The sequence below is a fragment of the Cebidichthys violaceus genome, unplaced genomic scaffold (assembly GCF_023349555.1).
Source record: "Cebidichthys violaceus isolate CVI_PGR_0920_01 unplaced genomic scaffold, fCebVio1.0.p SCAF_3, whole genome shotgun sequence".
NCBI lineage: Eukaryota > Metazoa > Chordata > Actinopteri > Perciformes > Stichaeidae > Cebidichthys > Cebidichthys violaceus.
Window position 1 is genome coordinate 7,737,154 of NW_027176483.1, and position 20,653 is coordinate 7,757,806.

General features: G+C 41.4%; 2 protein-coding genes across 3 annotated transcripts; one reads left to right on the forward strand and one right to left on the reverse strand.

Annotated features, from left to right (window-relative positions):
• Positions 1-3,042: 3,042 nt before the first annotated feature.
• LOC137881296 (ubiquitin-conjugating enzyme E2 Q2-like) lies at positions 3,043-10,883 on the forward strand. 2 transcript variants are annotated; one of them, XM_068723180.1, is made up of 13 exons: positions 3,043-3,272; positions 5,120-5,224; positions 5,362-5,484; positions 5,579-5,635; positions 5,741-5,893; positions 6,598-6,682; positions 6,781-6,841; positions 6,934-7,024; positions 7,116-7,174; positions 7,679-7,727; positions 7,813-7,908; positions 8,401-8,467; positions 8,553-10,883. In XM_068723180.1, the coding sequence occupies exons 1-13, from the start codon at positions 3,114-3,116 to the stop codon at positions 8,582-8,584; spliced, it is 1,137 nt and encodes a 378-aa protein (XP_068579281.1). In that variant the 5' UTR covers positions 3,043-3,113; the 3' UTR covers positions 8,585-10,883. The 2 variants fall into 2 exon arrangements, with proteins under 2 accessions (XP_068579281.1, XP_068579282.1); XM_068723181.1 differs by having other exon boundaries at positions 5,744-5,893.
• A 967-nt stretch (positions 10,884-11,850) lies between these two features.
• scamp5a (secretory carrier membrane protein 5a) lies at positions 11,851-18,891 on the reverse strand. The gene is made up of 7 exons (XM_068723767.1): positions 18,665-18,891; positions 17,707-17,779; positions 17,431-17,550; positions 16,260-16,416; positions 16,061-16,162; positions 15,451-15,568; positions 11,851-14,805 (listed from the first exon to the last, which is right to left on the reverse strand). The coding sequence occupies exons 2-7, from the start codon at positions 17,711-17,713 to the stop codon at positions 14,617-14,619; spliced, it is 693 nt and encodes a 230-aa protein (XP_068579868.1). The 5' UTR covers positions 17,714-17,779; positions 18,665-18,891; the 3' UTR covers positions 11,851-14,616.
• Positions 18,892-20,653: the final 1,762 nt, after the last annotated feature.

Consider the following 20,653-nt stretch of genomic DNA (forward strand, 5'->3'; position numbering starts at 1 on the left):
TTAGTTGTAATAACTTAATAATAAAAGGGATTTGAGGTCATCTGCTAAAGTTAGGATTTAGGTGTATATAGAATCAGCATCTGCATGACAAAAGTGTAAAGGCAAATTGAGAACTTATTTATAATGTTCTCTATAGGGTAGGAAGACAGTTGTCGATGTGGCACACACATGGATTTGTTTTTAGTTTTGCTTATAGAGAAAAATAGAATACTGGATCACACACAACTACAAAAGGGACCATGGATGACACAATTACCACTACTTCCTCCCTTCTCCCTGATGATTTTGCCAACTTCTTTGACAAGAAGGTAAACGATATCAGATCCTCCTTCTCTCAGCCCCTCTCTCCCTGTCCAATCCTGCCCCCACAGCTCTCCCTCCCATCTCCACGCCCCATCTTACCCTTTCTGGCTCCTCTCTCCCCTAACGAGATCCTCAACCTTGTTACGTCTAACCGCCCCACCACGTGCTCCCTTGACCCGATCCCTTCCCCTCTTCTTCAGTCTATTGCGACTGAACTCCTTCCTTTCCTCACCCACCTCATCAACACATCTCTTGTTTCAGGATGCTTTCCCACGGCCTTCAAGGCCGCCAGAGTCACCCCCCTTCTGAAGAAACCATCACTTGACCCCTCTGATGTCAAGAACTTCAGACCGGTTTCTCTTCTACCCTTTCTATCCAAAACACTTGAACGTGCTGTCTTTAACCAACTGTCTTCCTATCTCCACCAAAACAGCTTTTTGGACCCTCACCAGTCTGGGTTCAAAGTGGGTCACTCGACAGAGACGGCCCTCCTTGCGGTGACAGAGTCGCTTCACGCCGCGAGAGCTAACTCTCTCTCCTCTGTCCTGATTCTCCTGGACTTGTCTGCGGCGTTTGACACTGTGAACCATCAAATCCTCCTCTCATCCCTCGAGGGGATGGGCGTCTCAGGCTCTGCACTCTCCCTGTTTGCATCCTACCTGACGGGTCGATCCTACCAGGTGACCTGGAGGGGGGCCGTGTCGGAACCACGCACGCTGACTACGGGGGTTCCGCAAGGGTCAGTTCTGGGCCCCCTTCTCTTCTCGCTCTACACAACATCTCTGGGTTCTGTTATTCGCTCGCATGACTTCTCCTACCATTGTTATGCCGATGACACCCAGCTGGTCCTGTCATTTCCCCCCGGTGACACCCAAGTGGAGACGCGCATCGCTGCATGTTTGGCTGACATCTCGAAGTGGATGACGACACACCACCTCAAGCTCAACCTAGACAAAACTGAGCTACTGTTCCTCCTGGGGAAGGGTTGCCCGCACCGGGACCTGTCCATCACCATTGATGATACCGTGGTGACGCCAACTCGGACTGCGAGGAACCTGGGTGTGACCCTGGATGACCAACTGTCATTCTCGGCAAACATTTCATCCGTTACACGCTCCTGCAGATTCCTGCTCTACAACATCAGGAGGATTCGTCCCTTCCTGACTGACGAGACGGCGCAGGTTCTCATCCAGGCTCTTGTCATCTCCCGCCTGGACTACTGCAACTCTCTACTCGCCGGAGCCCCGGCGTCGGCCATCAGACCTCTGGAGCTTGTCCAGAAAGCCGCAGCTCGCCTGGTGTTCAATCGCCCCACGTTCTCCCACACAACTTCCTTTCTCCGTTCTGTACACTGGCTACCTGTAAGAGCTCGCATCCAGTTTAAGACTCTGGTGCTAGCCTACAGGGCAGTGAAAGGAACAGCTCCTTCCTATCTCAAGGCCATGGTCAAGCCTTACACCCCCGCCCGACTACTTCGCTCTGCTGCCTCGGGGCGATTGGTTGCCCCGTCGCTCAGAGGTCCTGGCAGCCGATCGACCCGGTCACGGCTGTTTTCTGTCCTGGCCCCACAGTGGTGGAATGAACTTCCCACTGACGTCAGGACAGCGGAGTCGCTGCCCATCTTTCGGCGCAGGCTGAAAACTCACCTCTTCAGGAAGTGCTACCCTGAGCCTTCCACTTAGCGCTTATTGTTTTCATACTAGCTTGTTGCACTTATTGTATTCGTATTACTTATAGCACTCAATGTTTTTCTTGTTTCTGTACTTTGGCTCTGAGTTATGCTCTGCTTCATGCTCTTAGATGCTTGTTTGGAAAAGGAAATGTACTTATGACTTCTGGTGACTAGTAGTTCTTTTGATTACCAATGTTGAATGCACTTATTGTAAGTCGCTTTGGATAAAAGCGTCTGCTAAATGACTGTAATGTAATGTAATGTAATGTAATGTAATTAAATCAAAGAATTATTTTGTTTGTGGTCCTTGTGAAGAGAACAAAGATGCAGGTGTTCAGGTGAAGAAGCATCATAACCTGAGCCAGCACAATACATACCTATATCATTACCACTCAAATCACTCCAAATCAAAACAGGCAAACAATTGTATATCTAGATTCCAGCCAAAAGTCAACTTAAGCCATGCAATTTGTCTTACTTCTGTTCTGGAGGGAGAAGGGACATGATGGAATGATGGAAAATTTGTGTATAAGCTTTGATCTATCAGTTTGGAGCTATAGAAGTTTTAGAGGCTGTAGTTTGCAGCATATTTAGTACTGCAACATAGGTATTCTGCTAACACCTCTATGACACAACTTTAAAAAATCTGAACTTGTTTGCTTCACAAAGGTAGAACAGGTTTGTGTTGGACTGCAATATACTGCTCGACATAGGACCACACAGTTATATAGCGCATTTTATATTGTTCTGTTGTGGTAAAAAAAAATTGCAATTAATCAAATATCCCTCAAAAAAACAACAAACACATAGAGGCCCTGGGGCTTTTGCGGCCCCTGGAGGTCTAGTGCCCCCGGGGCTGATGCTCACTTCAAAATAAAATGATGTCATGTCATGATAATAAAAATACACAATAAAAAACAATAAAATAGAACATAATTAAGTTATTTTAAATTTCAGTTGTACACTGTCAGTACTGTCAAATTCCAGTGACAGTGTTCACCAAAGACCTAACCCTCCAGCCCTTTGTTGTTGTTCTCACGCTAATGTGCGAGATCCGTAGACCCGACTCAACTGCGCGGTCACATTCCGCCCCGACTTCCCTTCTGCCAGCGGCCTGGTGGTTTGAGATGAGTAGAAGATGTCGGTTTCGGGGCTGAAGGCCGAATTGAAGTTTTTGGAGTCCATTTTTGACCCAAACCACGAACGATTCAGAATAATAGACTGGAAACCAGACGAACTCAGTTGCCAATTCAACGTAACAGGAGAGAAGCCGCTGATCATTCACTGCAACATCACGGTGAGTCCAGGCCAGCTCTCTGCGCACAAGCTAACCACCGACTATCGACTGGAACCAAATCATTCCGCGGAAGGTTCCGTGTTTACAAATTAACTACGATTTCAGTGTTCACTTTTTATTTTCATGTCTTGTTTAAAGCCACCAATATGTAAGAAACCGTGTGGATTAAAGAAAACAACACAGCACTGTTGTGCTAAATATACTTTGGAAAAGTGTAGAAGAATACGTCGTTTAGTAACGACGCTGCGGTAGCTCTCTGCTAGCCTGTTAGCTCGTCTTGTTAGCCTAAATAACTGCTACTGTTTGCTACAGCTGCTAACTTTCTAGTTACTGAACTGAACCCGTCTAATTTAACGTTAACATTATTTAACGTTAGGGGGGATTTCACAACATCATGGCTGTTTCAAAAATACATTTAATCTACACAGGCATACGGCTGAATGTTCCCGTTCGTATATATTTAACGTTAACGTTAAATAGAGGCGAGTGTTGTTCCACTGTATTTTTGTGCCTTTTCAGTAAATAGACGGATCCCTGTGGCGAACGTAAAATAACACTGACGTTAACGGTTTCTTTATCGGGACACCAAACTATGTAGAAAGCGACATAATGACGACAACAGCTAGTGTTCACTATATTATACTTAACAACTAAGAATGTGAGCTTAGCTGCAAACGTATTATGATTACGTAGAATTTATTTTTAAATGTATTTCAACACCAACTCTTTGAAGCGGTGTGTATACATTATTAGCATTGTAAATAATATTGGAGCGTGTGCAGAACGCATCAAGTCAACCGTCAGGTTGTGTAGGTGATGTCACTAACAACTGAGGCTCACTCTTTGTGTCATTGCAGCTGTATTTGTATGGTTCAGGGGGTGCAGATCACTCACACACAACCATCCTAACATCCTGACCACATCCTCCTCTCCTCCACACACACGCAGTTACACTTCTGCTCGATTTTTGAGACACACAGACATGGCCTGTTAAAATGTTTTTATAGGCCATGTCGTGTTGAGACTCAAGCTGTGTCAAGTCGTCCACATCGACGCAACCTCAAAGATGCCAGAGTGCATTCAGTATCGCAATATGAATTTAGGAAATAAGAAGTGAGTCAGTCAGTCAATCCGGTACCTCAAGCTCTGCACATTTCCCATGTCTGATTAGCTGGATCATGTGTGGTCACCAGCTCTTGAGTGGCTGAACCCACCTGATTTAGACAATCAGTTATAAGGAGAGCAGCTGGAGATACACCAGGTTGTACAGGGCCAGATCCAATGTAAGTGTCTTCTTTGAGTTTGGCTTTATGATGATTAGTGCTAGATCCCCAGAAAGATATAAAGATAGCTGAAATGTTGAATAGCGCTCACTTCAACAGACAAGTCATGATTATGCTTCCACTTTTTCTGAATGCTCTGATACACGATGCTTGGCGCTTGACAACGCATACGTGTCTGAAAACCAAACAATGATGCCACAGTCGTCATACAAGGTAATTAAAATCAAATTAAACGGTTATTGCACAGTACTTTAAACCCAACGTGACTAACATCATACTTATACAACTGCCTTTAGTTGTCAAATGACTTTTGTTGGCGAGTTGTAAACATGGGAGTCTTTCCCGTCTCTGACAACCGGTCCATATATAACATGACGCTATTATACACTCCCAGAGTCACAACCAACCCATCTGAAATACACTCTTAACATTTTATGTAGGTTAGATATCCCTGGGCAACATTTTGGTTTGGTGGTTCTTTGTTAAGCGTTAATATATCTGTAGACAATAAAACCATTGACATAAAAGCATGACTTGCTAAATTTCCATGTCCCTCTGTTGCAGGAATCTTATCCCTCAACACCCCCAATATGGTTTGTTGACTCCGATGATCCTAGCCTGGCTGAGGTGTTGGAGCGCTTAGAGGATGTGAGAAAAGGCAGCACGTTGGTAAGTGGGCTGATGTGGATCCAGCTTCAGAGAGGCCTGCTCAGAATGAGAATGTGGACAGTGGAAACTTGGTAGAATAGTGTAATCGCAGTTAGCTTTTGGCAATTGATGTCTTGTCTTCATGATTCCACCCACAGCTCCTTCAGCAGTTGAAGCGCCTCATCTGTGATCTCTGTCGGCTTTACAACCTGCCACAACATCCAGATGTGGAAATGCTGGACCAGCCTCTACCCACTGGACCGATTACCCAGGAGCGAAAGGTACTCACTTGAAAAAGAGTAAAATGCAAATGTCTTTGTGTTGCATTTTAAAACTCAATGTTTGTCAACTCACAACTGTTTCTCATCACTGCAGCATGGGCCGTCAGATGAGGTGACATCTGAAGAGGAGGAAGAGGAAGAAATGGGAGAGGTACCTATGTGTATTAATGACAGTTCACTGCATTCATACTCTTCATAGCTTAAAGGTCCACTTTGTTTTACGTCATGTTTCTAAACACAATTGATACTTTGACAGCAGGACATTGACCTGGACCAAGACCTGGACCATTACGACATGAAAGAAGAGGAGCCAGTTGATGGGAAAAAGTCAGAAGATGACGGGATAGAAAAAGAAAATCTGGCCATCTTGGAGAAGATTCGTAAGAACCAGAGGCAGGATCACTTGAATGTAAGTGCCCATTGAGGTCTTTTTTTTTCTTTTTTAAGTTGTGGTGGCTGTAATGCCACACATTGTGTTCGCTGAGAAGGTCGAAACACTGTACCTTCTAGTGTCAGCCCAAATACTCCAACTACAACTTGAAAATGACACGATAGGAAATGTTGATCACTGGACATAAAGTCTCTTTTTTTTTTTAATCCTTCTGTCAGTTTCATTATGTTCAGATCAACACTAACACTGCTTCCAAAATGCAGACTCATCGTTCCTTTCACTGCTGACACTGTGTGGCTGCTGCCGCAGAGAGAAAATCAAGGCCGTCCAGCAAAAAGTTTAGTTTGCATCGGGCCACGCAGAGGATAAAAGATGTCCGCTGAAATCAAGAACAAAACACGAGGCAGTGTGTTAAATGATCCAAAGTTAATGGAAAACTGAACTGATTCAAATTGCTGAATTTATTCAAATTATATAAAGGTCAACATCTTAAAATAGCTGTTATCATTACTACAGTGGAACACACACACAACTCTAATGTTTCTCTTATGTGCTCATAGAAGAAGAGTTTAGTAACTTGTAACATCGTCGATTGACAGAAATGCACAGGACTTCCACCGCGGGATGTCTTCATCCAGCCCACCTCTATAGTATTCTGCCTCTTCTTATTTGTCCAGGTGTCTTACTGTCGGTGTGACTTACTCTTGTGATTTGTGTTGCAGGGTGCAGTGTCTGGATCTGTGCAAGCCTCAGACCGCCTCATGAAGGAACTCAGGGAGATCTACAGATCACAGAGTTACAAGACAGGTGACTACAGTGACACGTTGCGCCACAGTGATGACTTTTAACGTTTGAACACCTCATCAGCAGATTGAAGTAACGCTCTGTGTTCCTGTCTTTCGCAGGTATTTATTCATGTGAACTAGTCGGTGACAGCCTTTATGAATGGCATGTCAAGTTAAGGATGTAAGTTCCCACATTCATTTGCTTTTACATTTTCAAATATTGTGTTAAATGTTGTTTTTCTGTTAGATTTGACTTCTTGTTCTGTATTACAGGGTAGACCCAGATAGTCCGTTACATAGTGACATGCAGGTCTTAAAAGAAAAAGAAGGAGTGGACTACATTCTGCTCAATTTCTCTTATAAAGTACGTCCTGTCATAATATTTGTCAATCGCTTTATTCGGGAAAAGAGTTTTCTCGAGACTCACGGTTTGTTTGTGTTTCTTCACATGACAGGATAATTTTCCTTTTGACCCACCTTTTGTCCGGGTTGTCTCACCTGTGCTCTCCGGAGGGTGAGTGTGTTGTGATCTCCCCTCTGTTTGTAAATGAAATGCTCTGATGAAAGTTCAGTCACTGGGACTTGGTCCACATTTGTTGTAGGCACAATTTTGAGAGGAATTTTTGGGACTTTGTTGGGAGAGATTTACTCACAATATTAATTTGTCCCACTGTGGATGAAATAACGCAAATGTGAAGCAAATGTTTCACATCGTATGTCTGACATTATGCCTAATTATTTGCCTAATCATTATGCCTAATGTCAGATCCTTTGGATCCTGGTTGAATTTCTTGGTACATTTAAAAGTTGCATTCACAACGGGTCCTAGATTTAAATCCCCTCTTTGCGAAAATCTCTCCCACAAGGCAAATCAAGATATTGTGAACTCAATTTGAAATGCAACAAATTTGTAAAAAGTCAAGTGAACACTTTCTTGATCAAATTAACATAGCTGGTTTATTTGTGTATATCATGCAACACTCAACCTTTATGCTAAATCTTTATCTTTTCATTGCAGTTATGTTCTAGGAGGAGGGGCCTTGTGCATGGAGCTTCTCACAAAACAGGTTTGTAAATGACTTTGATACATGGTATCGCATCATTTTCCTCAACTTACAACAGCAGGATGAATGTTTTTCTGTGTGTTTTCAGGGCTGGAGCAGTGCCTATTCCATAGAATCTGTCATTATGCAGATAAATGCAACTTTGGTGAAAGGAAAAGCCAGGGTGCAGTTTGGAGCCAATAAGGTAAGTGATGTCGTTAGTCCGGTCTCAGAGTGCTTTCAGGTTCTCTATCCGATATTCAGAGCATGGATATATGGAAATGTATTACAGTTGTCATATACATATACACATATATATATACAAAATTTAGATTCTGCATTTCACCCATCACCTGCTTATTGGAAGCAGTGGGCTGCTGAGAAGCGCCCGGGGAGCAGTTAGGGGTTCAGTGTCTTGCTCAGGGACACTTCGGCACAGGACATGTAGCAGCCAAGGATTGAACTGACCTTGCGGTTGCCGGACAACCCTCTCTACCCATTGAGCCACATATCATCAAACAACTATGTAAAGATATAGTGGAGTAATGTCTACCTAAGCAGAGAGCTGCAAGTTCAGCCAGGCACCAACCGGGAAAATTATATTTAGTGTTTTTCCGTTGATTGTAGTTGTTTATACAGTTCCTACCGCATACAGAGCAATTTCTGTGCACCTAACAAAACATTGTTTGTTTTTCAGAACCAGTACAATCTTGCCAGAGCACAACAGTCGTACAAATCCCTCGTGCAGATTCATGAAAAGAATGGTGAGTACATGTTTCTGTTGGGCCTCAGTAGACACACAGTGGTTTGGATCCATCGGCAAAGGGGTTTGTCTTTCTGTTTTTACAGGCTGGTACACACCACCTAAAGAGGACGGATAAGGAGCTGCTACCACTATGCACTGGGAACATGTCTTTGGGTCAAAGTATCTTGTTTTCTTTGGAATCTCCCCCCCTTCTGACTGAACTGGGAATATATCATCTTCCTGGCGGAAACCATCTTGTTGGCTCATCTGACAAGTTTTCCTTTTCCCCGGTCCAGTAAAGACTTTATTCTGGTGTCACTTTGCTTCTCCCCTCAGTGTTTTAGTAAGGAGGAGGATGTGCGGATATCACTAGTCCTGCTAAATATGCTCATTTGTCTTTAAAAAAAACATTTCTCCCTTTAATTTTGGGGAAGTGCTTTTTCTTTAGCTGCTTTGACAAAGTGGGCTTCACAAAGAGTCAGTCACCCCTCTAGATGGGAATTTTAACGGAAGTCTGATACTGAAGCTCTTGATGTGGCGCCTCCCTGCACCTGTTTTTATCAGCCACATTATCCCCCTTTTTTTCCTTTTGCAAACTAACTGGTACAGAATTGCAAATATTATAAAGATATTATTCAGCTATTTTTATTATTTGAGCATCCTAGACAATAAATCAATTTCATATTTTGGAAGCTCATCTTAAAACTGAGATGAACTACCACTCGGTGTCTTTTAGCTCTTACTTTTTAAAATATATGAAGAATATCGGGCCGAGCAGAATTAAAATGCTGGGATGTTGTTGAACTAAGATTAACTGTTGTCTGTGAACAAATCCACCAGTAGTTGATAATAAAGCGGGGCCAATGGGCATGAAATATCTCAGAATCTCCATGTTACATATCTTTGGAGGAGAAAATATTTTCACCAGATGTTAAGGTGGCCGTTAAGCCATAACTTTAGACGTTTTAACAGATCTAAAGAGCTTTTCTTTGCCTCATATCTGTTACTCCAACAGCCCCGCGAGCGCTCAGTTTGGTTATTGGTCGTTTTATTGATTAAAGCTGCAGAGGTTGATGCTGAAAATGAAGCCCTGTGTGTGTAAACAGCATATTGCAAATGGGCCTTTTCTCAACCGCTGTTCTAAAAGGTAGATGGATTTTAAGCAGTGGGATTGGCTTTACAGAAGGAATAAATGAAATTGTGTTTAGATGTGTTTGGATTTTTTTCCATAATATTGCTCAGTTTAGCAGCAAATTAGTTTTTCCTATCTTCCTGACATACATTCAGTTGGTTGGTTTGCCCCCTGCCCACTTTAGATTTGAAACTGATTCCCTGTTACATGACATCACACACAGCTGGCTTCATCTCCTCTCTGCTGTTTTCTCAGTCAACAGCTAAACATCCACCATTTGCAGGGCTTCCTTTGCCACAACATTCAGAACTGAACTGAAACTCTATGATATTGTACGTTTCAACTTTGACCATGCAATATACAGTAGTACTTCATCGCTACTACTGTTCCCCACACTGCAGGACACACTGTATCTATCAATCTGTTGGCTCTTTTGCAGTTTATTTGTTAACACTGTCTGCAAAAGTATGTTTGAATGGCAACTCAGGTAACAAACAATACTTAGGAGGGGAATCAGTACATGTTGAGTTTGTGGTTATTTCCTTGGGTTAATTAACGCTCTGTACTGCTGACGTTTAGGCTTACACACACACACACACTGATCTGATGTCAAAAACAGATGAACTTTACAATTTTATGGGCCACGTGTTTCTTTTAATTCAAGCAATGTTAGAGGAAGGACTTTAGCAGAATGATGCCATTTTAACAGGATTGCAGTAGCATGATGACCACCCCATGTCATGGCTCAATGATTTCCCACACTATTTAATGCTTTGTTTTTTTTTCCATCCCAAATACTGAAGTAGATTTGATTTCAGCATCTGATCTTTAAATATTCCTGATAAAAAACATTTGCACAACTGGCAACAACGTGCCTGTAGAGGTCAAATATAATAACAAACACATTCTGAGCTTAATATTTCAACATCAGGAGAAATAATTTTTTTCTCAGCATACAACTCGTTACATGTCTGATGAAGCTGAGCGGGGACGAATCGTCAGGTCTCAATAATAAGAAGTGTCCTAGTCTAAAGGGCCAAGACTCCCGTCAGATATCAGGGGATGATTCAGAGTTTCACGACGTGGTGAATAGACTTGCACGCTTATCAAACTGGGCTGTGTTTTGAAAATATTAATTTATCTCAACTGTCAATTCATTTTTCCAACAAAACATGATCAAGTCTGGCACCGTTGGCTCGATTTGATTTTCTTTTATTTCTCATTTTCCATTTGAAGAAATTTTGACCATGTACAGTAATTTGTAAACTTGCATCAAGTTTATGAATAAAGAATTTTAAGAGTATTGCTGTTTTACTGGTTTCCCTGTGTATTTTTTTCCCTGTTGCTTAATGGATTGCGGATGTACTGGGCCGATGTTGATATTTTATTTAATGAATAAAATAATTTACTGCTGACACAACTGTCATACTGATTTGATTTTGTATAAAAGTGTTGTTTCCTGTCTGACAGCCTTGCAAATCTGCATCAGAGACTTTCATCGGTCTGGGTTTCATTGAACTTTTGCATTTACAATCACATGGATGACGAAGCATAAAAAACAATTACCATTCAAGCACATGAAATTGAAATCAATATGCTATTAAATAATTATATATATATATATTATCCAGTTATTAAAACCAGTTGTCGTATTCTAATAAATATATTATTTTTGTTTTTGAATTGTTTATTATTAACAATCGATGTCTTCTTCCATATGGTTGAAGAAGTATTCATATCCTTAGTATAATTGGTACTACAACAACAATGGACAAATACCCCATTACAATTGTGTGATATCTTACAAAAAAAGTTGCTCATTTTTTGTTTGTTTTCCCAACACCTGTCTCTGAAGCAGAAGTCCATCCTCAGCTTGGTGAAATGCATTAAGTAACTGGATGCATTAAACCTCCTGCCTGAGTCAAACTACAACATGCAACATGTTTATTTTGAGGGAAAACACTTTTTGAATTATATTTAAATCGGTATTAATCACGAGTGTGAGCCACTCAGTTCAGAGTAGCTCACACTATGTAACCAAAGACACAATAAATGATTGAAATGTGGTTGGAGGGCAGATGAAGCTTAGAAACATTTTAAGAATAGAAGGGTTTTATATGTTCGCTGTATGCTCTTATCTGTTAATGTTTTAAGCTTTTTGGCAGGTTTTTTAAGTAGTTTTTTTTCATTCATGAAAAGTCACCTAATATAGAGGTTCATGTTCCTTCAACATCTACAGCAATGTACAAAGTCATCAAATAAACAGGATGCAACAATAACTGTTTAATATCTATTAGGGTAAGATCAAATAATACAAAAGTAATACACAAAAATGTATTTCTCATTTACTTCACTCATGGAGACACAGCCTCCTCGAACCTTTCATTCACCTAATTACAACATGTTTCTATTGAATGTGTTTTATCCATGGCAAATATTTACCTCACCTCAAGTCATATATTTATATCTAGTTATGATATAGTACATGATAATACATATCCAACAACATACAGTACATGTGGGAACATGGGGGAGTTCATGGGAAATGGCTTTCAGAAGCGTTGATACAGCAGCATGAAATGCAGAGTATTAGTAGTTGTATCCAATATGCACTGCAGCTCCTGCTGCATGTTAACTATACAGCTGTAGTTTCCATAATCACATGAGATGTGCTGTATGTACATATGGCAAAAAAAAAAAAAGTTTGGACTGATCCAAAATTCACCGTGATAACTCTGCTCTTTGTGCAGACTCCACACTTAATTTATAGAACCGATCAGCTAAACGTTGTGCATTTGCTAACAGAAGCGCATGTGGATGCTACGGTTTACAGGGTTATACTTCACTGTGTGTGCATCTGCTGGTGAAAATGTTATGCACTTGTTAAATTACACTAGTGGTGTCCAACTTGAAAACAGAACCATTTTGCAAGACATAACAATTTATGTTATGGTCGTTACTATTCACGTCTATATTTAAAGCCTGCACAACAGGACCCCACTTGATCCTAATTACTGTTTAATATATTTATGTTTAGTTTGCACTGATGTCAACAGGTAACCCAGAGCAAAACATACTTTTTTTTTTTTGATTTATAAAAAAACAAAACAAATTCAAAATCTGTTACCCACAGCCATGGAAAGACACAGAGGACATGTGCTTCAAACTCATCCACACATCGTCCAAAATACACAAAATAATAATAGATTGGTACAAAAAACAACAAACTAAAAAGTAAAACAACAGCCTATTGAATACCACATCATCACAATCAGACAAGACGACTCACAGGTTTTGAAGTAACGAGCATTCGGACACGAATCTTAACTTCTGTTTCAAGTCTAATACTGTATTACTGTAATAACCATCTACTGAATCTTGAGGACGTTTCCAAAGAAGACTTGAGTGACACTGAAATCAATATGACACTGTCTCTGACTGACTGGTGACACATAAATATTCTGTCTATCAATTTCACTTCATAAAGAAATGATTGGCTTGGATTTTATATTTTCTTTTATATAAATATCATATCACACCTACTCATAGAATAACACCAACAGCCACAAAATGACACACTAAGGCCTGAAATCCAGAGCTTCAGGAACAAGTAGTCATTAAGCATTTATATGTACGGGTAAGTGGAAGAATTTGCCAAAGGGGTGAAAATATCCATCACTTCATACAATGCGATGACCACCTACAACAATGATTATTAATATTTACTGCATGTCCAACCTGCAAGTGTTTTGGTTTTATTTCACTTTTAACCTGTACAACGTTGATTTGGAATGTTTTATCCAATGAACTGAAATCCTAAATACTGCATGTGCTTCACTTTAACATGTAATAATTATTCATTTGACTGAAATCAACTTGCTAAACACATAACCAATGCATAATAACTAAACCAAACAGAATGGTTGAATAAAGGTGATTAAAAGGAGACAAATGCCCGACATGTTGACACTTTCAGGGCTTTACTGGTAGAATTTTAAATCAGCTATCACATCTTTCCTGAGAATGTAACAAATATGCCGAATTTAACTGAGAGGTTCACTGATGCAACTTCTCATCAGTGAAGAAAACAACAACCAGGTCACCAAACATGAACTTTAAAATAACTTTTCAAAGATTAAAACGTTTTTTGAGTTGTGGAAATACCTGCTCGATACATTTTGTGCTAGATATCGCTTCCAACAAATGTCTTTGATTTAAATTATGTTTGAAGTTATTTCATTTTTTTATTCATCTTACTGTTAAATCTTATTATTTTTATATTTTGAAATGCTACTTCTGTTGTCAAGATTTAATTTTTTCAGCAAAAAAGTAACAAAGTTTACATACAAAGTAAGAAAATGATTGGCCGGTATCAAAAGGATAATATGCTCCTAAATAATGAACTTACGGTTTAACTGTACCCTAAACATAAAGGACTCGTTTGACATAGAAAGCAAAGAAGTGTATTTCCCAAATTGTTGACCCATCCCTTTAACAACACACGTCAGCTGAATATTAAGCAGCTACAGTGCATCAACTGAGGGTGGCAAATATTTTTAGCATTTGGTGACCTTCAAGGCTAATGAAAGTAAACACTGTTGACAATATAGCTACTACAGTACATGAAAAAACACATTAAACGTAATCAAAAGATGTTTTAAAAGTGTGACTCAGGCAGAGGCAGAGGTCACTCTGATGACCACAGATGAACCTACCTGAATAAACTGATGAAGCTCAGGGGATTGTTTTTAGCTATATTATGTGTCTTCGTTGGAAAGCAACACACACAGTGACCAGCTAAAATTGAGCAGCATAAGAGATAAAAAAAAGAGCCAGCTTAATAGCTGGCTGTTGATTTAAATGTGAAGTGACTTAAATATTAACTCCATGTATGTCAGAATTCAATAAGAGTACACTTCTGGTTGAATTCAGCGTGTACAGTGTTATAATGAAGGGCACCTAATTCTGAATTGTGTTCTTAATTGATCCCTTTTTATCTCTCCCACTCGGCAGCCCGGCCCCCTCCTCTGCCTGGCCTACATCGGGTCGTCGTAGTTGTAGGTGGGAGCTGCTGAGTATTGGTTCTGCTGCACGGCTCCCTGCGCGGCTCCCATGGCCGCCTGCTGAGCCGCCTGCTGGACGTGGGGGTTCTTCCAAGCCCCGCTGGCCCACTCCTCCTGGGCCTTACCCAGGCTGCCACCACTGCCACGGTAGAAGTTATGAACCTGCAAAAGAAGTAATTCAAAAATACATTTTCAGGAAGAAAAAAAACCTTGAGCTCAAATTAAAATACATGTTTGCTAAGAAGTGAAGAAGAAACTTGTTTTATTCCTTTTTCTGCAGTGATAGTGCCTCCTACATTAGTGTTCTCCAGGTGGCATGAATTTTTCTTAGTACCACTGATGATGTCAGGACTGTCAGTTAATTTGATTGGTGCAATATCTGTGCCGGGTGACCGACATTGTCAGCCATTGCTTGTTCCAATCACTCTATACTTCAGACTGCATACATCATGTTCGTTCATGTCATATGATTTGGATGGCAAAGATTGCTAACATTAGCCAGCTAGGTTAATTTGCTTTCACTTAACAAGTTGAAGATAGGTAACCTATTTTGCTAGCTTTGAGTGGAATACAAACTTAACAGCATGATGGGTTCATAACCAAAGCCATGTGGCCTGGAAAACGAATGGAAAATGTTTTGTATCAGAGCATGTAGGCTACAAGTCTACGACACAGGTTGTGTCCGAAATTCCATACTAACATGCTATTTAGTACGCTGAAACAGTTTTTAACAACAACGTTCATAGCAGATAATGGCTCTGTAACATCACAAATGTTTGCTTAAAGAAGAAGAAATGTATAAGTCACCTTTGTCAGGGCGATGAAGGAGAGTACAGCCACCGCAGTAAACATGATGGTGGGAATCAGCATCACCACAGCTGAGCCAATGTTGGTGCTGAAGAAGGTAATGGTAGCCAGCCAGCCACTGATGGGATCAACAACAGAGTTAATATCTCATGACCTCATGACCTATGACAATGCAAAATTGTTCGAAAATATGTGTGATTATTGGTTTAGGGCAGAGGTTTTCTAACTGTGCGGCACGCCTCCCCCGGTGGGAGTTTGGGAGAGTTCAAGAGGGGTACAGAGGGAGACACTTCAGGCAAACACATTGCATGATGTGAAAGAGAAGGGTGCATGCTGGTGCAGTTAAGGTACTTTAAAACCCTTAGTGCCAAAACTCTCACTCCTTACACTCATCTGACTCAGTCAAATCTGAACACTCAGATATGATAGATGTGTTTTTGGATTCAGTGTGACTTACGCTTCCCCAGAATAGCATTATCTCTCCATCGAAAAAATAATAAAAAATCCAAATATATATTTTAGAAGAATGGTGTTTTATATATCTTTTATTTGTCACCCATCTGTATTTACGCTTCATATCAAACATATCTGTGTTTGTCAAAGCTCTTACCACACTCCCCAGCCTGGAATGCCAACAGTCTGGATAATACTGATCACCACCTGCGCCATGAAGACGAAGAAGAAAGCCATGAAGTTGAAAGAGCTGTCGGTCCTGCATGGAGAGAATAATAATAAACATCAGGGCTGATGTGATCCAGCAGGACAGCGGGTAAAAGATGTTGAGTAAGCTCAACGTGGAACCAGCTCACTTGAAGGCCTTGTAGATGGGCCTGAACCAGCACACGTAGGAGCAGGGAGTGAAGAGGATGAGCCACAGGAAGGCCATGCCAAAGTTGGTCGCTCCACCTCCTCCACACATCCACGCCAGACAGCCAATCAGATTAACAGCCAGTGTGGCGCTATTCACTGTCAACATCACAGAGAAGAAGCGAGGATGACCAAAACAAGACAGACTGAAGACAACAGCCTCCATAGTGACTATCCCACAGGCTGCATTACTCATAAATGAATTCAGCAGGACTGACTCACTATGAATCTCAGCAACAACACCAGAAGTTCAGTTCTATACTAAAGCTATGATGTAGCACACACCGCACACAGTTTCTACTCTACAAGTACCAAACATTTTGTTGAGACTAATCTCCTTTTTCATCAGACTTACATTCCTGTTTTCAATTGGCAGAACCTATGTGGTGATGAAAAAGATACCATGATGCTCACATGAATACATTTTGACACATTACTATACTTTTATCACTAAGAGCTGTAACTATCATTTTTTTCTTAATTGATCTGCCAATTATTTTCTTTATTAATAGATAAGTCATTTAGTCTATTTAATGACTGAGATGTCTTCAGATGTCTTGATTTACTTCCAACCAAACCTTAAAGATATTCTTCAGTGATTTTCAACAAAGAAAAGCAGCAAATTCTCACATTTAAGAAGCTGAAGCCAGAGAAATATGCCATTTTTGCTTGAAAAATACCTCAAACTAGTACTTTTTTGCAGATTAACTTGATCAAAATCCACCTGAGCTCCCGTTTTAGATTTGTAAAGATTTAGTTTTTCAAAAGAAAGAGCAAAACGCAAATGTGTAAAACTAACTTAGACACAATATTTCAATCCATGCATACAATTGCACAAGATAACGTAAAATATATTCTCTGTGACAGTGAGACAATCTGAGTCAATCTGGTCTCACAGCTATACTGGAGTGTCTATGATGTTTGGCTCTCATGATGTTTTGGGTAAAACAAAGTGACACGGCATAAGAAACCCAGAAGCCGTGGACAGGTTTACAGTTTATACCATGACACCAGCAACACACATGAAACTTGAGTTGTGGTAAAAGATGTTGTACATGCAATACTGTACTGCAACTTAACAGTCAACACAAATTTCACTGCAAGTGCACTCACAGATCCATAGGTAGTAGAGCCTCTTGCACATGGTACGACGCTGGTCTGGGATCTCATTGAAGTCTTGATAAAAACATGGCCTGAGGGGGATGAATCGAGGCAGGGGAGGGAAGTTGTTTTCTAGGACACAAAGACACAGTTCAACAGAGCGTCCCACACACCAAATTCATAAAGAAATCAAGACAGCTGCATGAAGGATTACAATTTATAAATGGGTAGTTTTTGTGCAGAGACTCACATGCACACTATGGAGTTGAACAGAAAGGAAAAGCTTACCTGCCATGATGACTGTTCAGTATTTTCCTCCACAAGCACACAGACTTTGATCTTAGCTGCCTTGAAAACCAAACTGCAGAGAAATAACAGAGCTGTTTTATTAAGTGCAGCATCACTCACTCACACTGCTCTCCTTGTGGGCAACTGGGCCACAATCCTCCACAGGCCTTCCTGTGGATGCGTGCACTCACTTCACTGGAATAAAAGACTTTAAATCCCTGCATGGTTTTATTAGAGGTGGTGTCCAGCCCTATTGAAGCATCATTCATTAAATCGACAGACAAACACGTTTTATTGGTAGCATTTACAGCTGTGTAATCCGCGCGGGTGGGGGTGGTGGGGGGACAGTGTGGCCTTGTCGCGATTCCTAAAATGTAGGCTATTCATAACCTGAATCTATGGACGCAAAATAGGCGTTACACAGAGTTTACAGATTGCACTATCTATTATAGAGATGTTTGTCTAGCTCTTTAACCTGCAAACACGCTACAATGAATCACCCTAAACGTCACTTGAGTGGGTCTGTAAGCCACATTTCAATGCATATGATGGTGGATGGGGAAGATATAGTAGCTCTGAAGGGCATCTTTCGGCCACAGATGAAGCAATCTATGCCAAGTAAAAACAGCCTTATCCCGGTTGCTTTATATGATTTAGATCTTTAAACTGTCCGCTATGTGCATTTGTTTCCGCGGATGGCAGTGATGCTGCAGTAGGGCACAGTGCATCGTGATCACAGCCGGCGGAGGAGCGTCCTTCAGCCTGTGCGACACGGTGCATTTGGTGCTTCCTCTTCATCCCGACGCCGAGCAGGTCAAGCCCAAACTCCTCACAATAAACCACACAGGATACAGATTTCTAGGTTTTTCTGAAGCTAGAATCCGGTTTATTTGAATAGCCTTCATTCATTCCCCCCCCCATCCTGTAATGAATGAAAATGCCGTGATTAAAGCCTTACCTCCAGTTTAGTCAGTTTAGAATCCCTCCGTTCGTTTAAATAGCATCCTATGGATTAATCTGCATTAAAACACATTGGAGGAAACGGCCAGATCTGCAGCTGCTTTGACAGAAATATGTTACGTTATTCCTCAAATGACGGGTTTGGGAGTAAGGGGCGGTCACGTGACGTAAGGTCTTTTCTTTACGCGCATATCTCCCCTCCTCCCCATCCGCTGGTTTTACTAGCCCGGGCAGGACCAGGGCCTAGAAAACAAGGGTTGTGTTGCTGGCCTGATCCGACCAATCAGAAATCAGGAACATTTCAACAAGTCCCGCCCCCTGATGCTGTCCACAGTGCTGAAAATCAAAGAGGGCATTACACAATCTGATGTGATTGGTCGCCTGTTATCACTTTATCAAATAAACTAGGCATAAAATATGTATGACTATTACTCTGAGGGAAAATAATACAACTTAATGAACAGGATGCATAGCCTACAATAGCAGAGTATACATTTACTACTTTTTTAGACATTTTTTTTCTACTCAAGTAAGACGTTTAAGGCAGGTGTATTTTTGTTGCACATTTCAAAATCGAAGGCAATTTAAAGAACTTTCTGTGATGCAAAAAACATTGAAACACAAATTGAAAGTAAACAAACATTTTGAATCAAATAGGTAAAAAGATGTCAGTGCAAGGTAGGAAAAAGTGTTCATGGTTCAGTGGTTCAGGCGGTGGTAAAACATGGCTCTTCACTTCATCCTCCAGCATCTGGACTCCCCAGAAACCTACGCCAAGATCCTGTTTGTGGAATTCAGCTCTGTTTTCAACACAATCATCCCGTATCTACTGCATGACAAGGTCTCTCAGCTGCACGTGCCCGACTCCACCTGCAAGTGGTTCACAGACTTCCTGTCTGACAGGAAGCAGCATGTGAAGCTGGGAAAGCACGTCTCAGTCTCCCAGACCATCAGCACCGGTTCCTCCCAAGGCTGCGTTCTTTCCCCTCTTCTCTTCTCCCTGTACACCAACAGCTGCACCTCCAGTCACCAGTCCATCAAGCTCCTGAAGTTTGCGGATGACATCACCCTCATTGGACTCATCTCTGGTGGAGATGAGTCCGCCTACAGATGGGAGACTGACCATCTGGTGACCTGGTGTGGTCTGAACAACTTGGAGCTCAACGCTCTGAAGACAGTGGAGATGGTTGTGGATTTCAGGAAGAACGTAGCCCCACCTGCCCCTGTCACCCTGTGTGACTCCCCCGTCAACGCTGTGGAGTCCTTCCGCTTACTGGGCTCCACCACAACCCAGGACCTCAAGTGGGAGCTGAACATCAGCTCCATCACCAAGAAGACTCAGCAGAGGATGTACTTCCTGAGGCAGCTGAAGAAATTCAACCTGCCAAAGACTACGATGGTGCACTTCTACACAGCCATCATTGAGACCATCCTCTGCTCCTCCATCACCGTCTAGTAGCGCATCATTCGCTCTGCCGAGAGGGTGATTGGCTGCAATCTGCTGTCCCTCCAGGACTTGTTCACTTCAAGGACCCTGAAGCGAGGAAGAAAGATTGTAGCCGACCCCTGTCACCCTGGACATAAACTGTTTGTGTCCCTACCATCTGGCAGGAGGCTGCGGTCCATCAGGACCAAGACCTCACGCCACATGAACAGTTTCTTCCCGTCGTCAGTCGGGCTCATAAACAAAGCCTGGGACCCCCACTGACTGTCATCCCCAGGACAATTTCCTACCGGTCACTCCTACCAATCCCTATGTTTCTCTATTCAAACACACTCAACACATTTAACATTTCACTTACATTTCACTTGTTTACAGTCCTGTTATCTGTTTGTTGTGCACTTTATTTTATATTCTTTTATATTCTATTGTAAATTTTAATATGTTTCTATTTCTATTTCTTGCACTGTCTTGATTGTTGTTGATTGTTTGATGTTATTGTTTGTTTGTTATTGTTTAATGTTATGCACCTTCCGCTATGACAAA

What these genes read in the sequence shown, in the direction of transcription:
- LOC137881296 (XM_068723180.1), top strand. Translation starts at nt 3,114, where the DNA reads ATGTCGGTTTCGGGGCTGAAGGCCGAATTGAAGTTTTTGGAGTCCATT. An exon ending in TCATTCACTGCAACATCACG is followed by an intron (nt 3,273 to 5,119) that starts GTGAGTCCAGGC and finishes CCTCTGTTGCAG; the next exon opens with GAATCTTATCCCTCAACACC. An exon ending in GCAGATTCATGAAAAGAATG is followed by an intron (nt 8,468 to 8,552) that starts GTGAGTACATGT and finishes CTGTTTTTACAG; the next exon opens with GCTGGTACACACCACCTAAA.
- scamp5a (XM_068723767.1), bottom strand. An exon ending in GCTCTACTACCTATGGATCT is followed by an intron (nt 16,417 to 17,430) that starts GTGAGTGCACTT and finishes TGATGTTGACAG; the next exon opens with TGAATAGCGCCACACTGGCT. An exon ending in CCTTCATCGCCCTGACAAAG is followed by an intron (nt 14,806 to 15,450) that starts GTGACTTATACA and finishes CTTCTTTTGCAG; the next exon opens with GTTCATAACTTCTACCGTGG.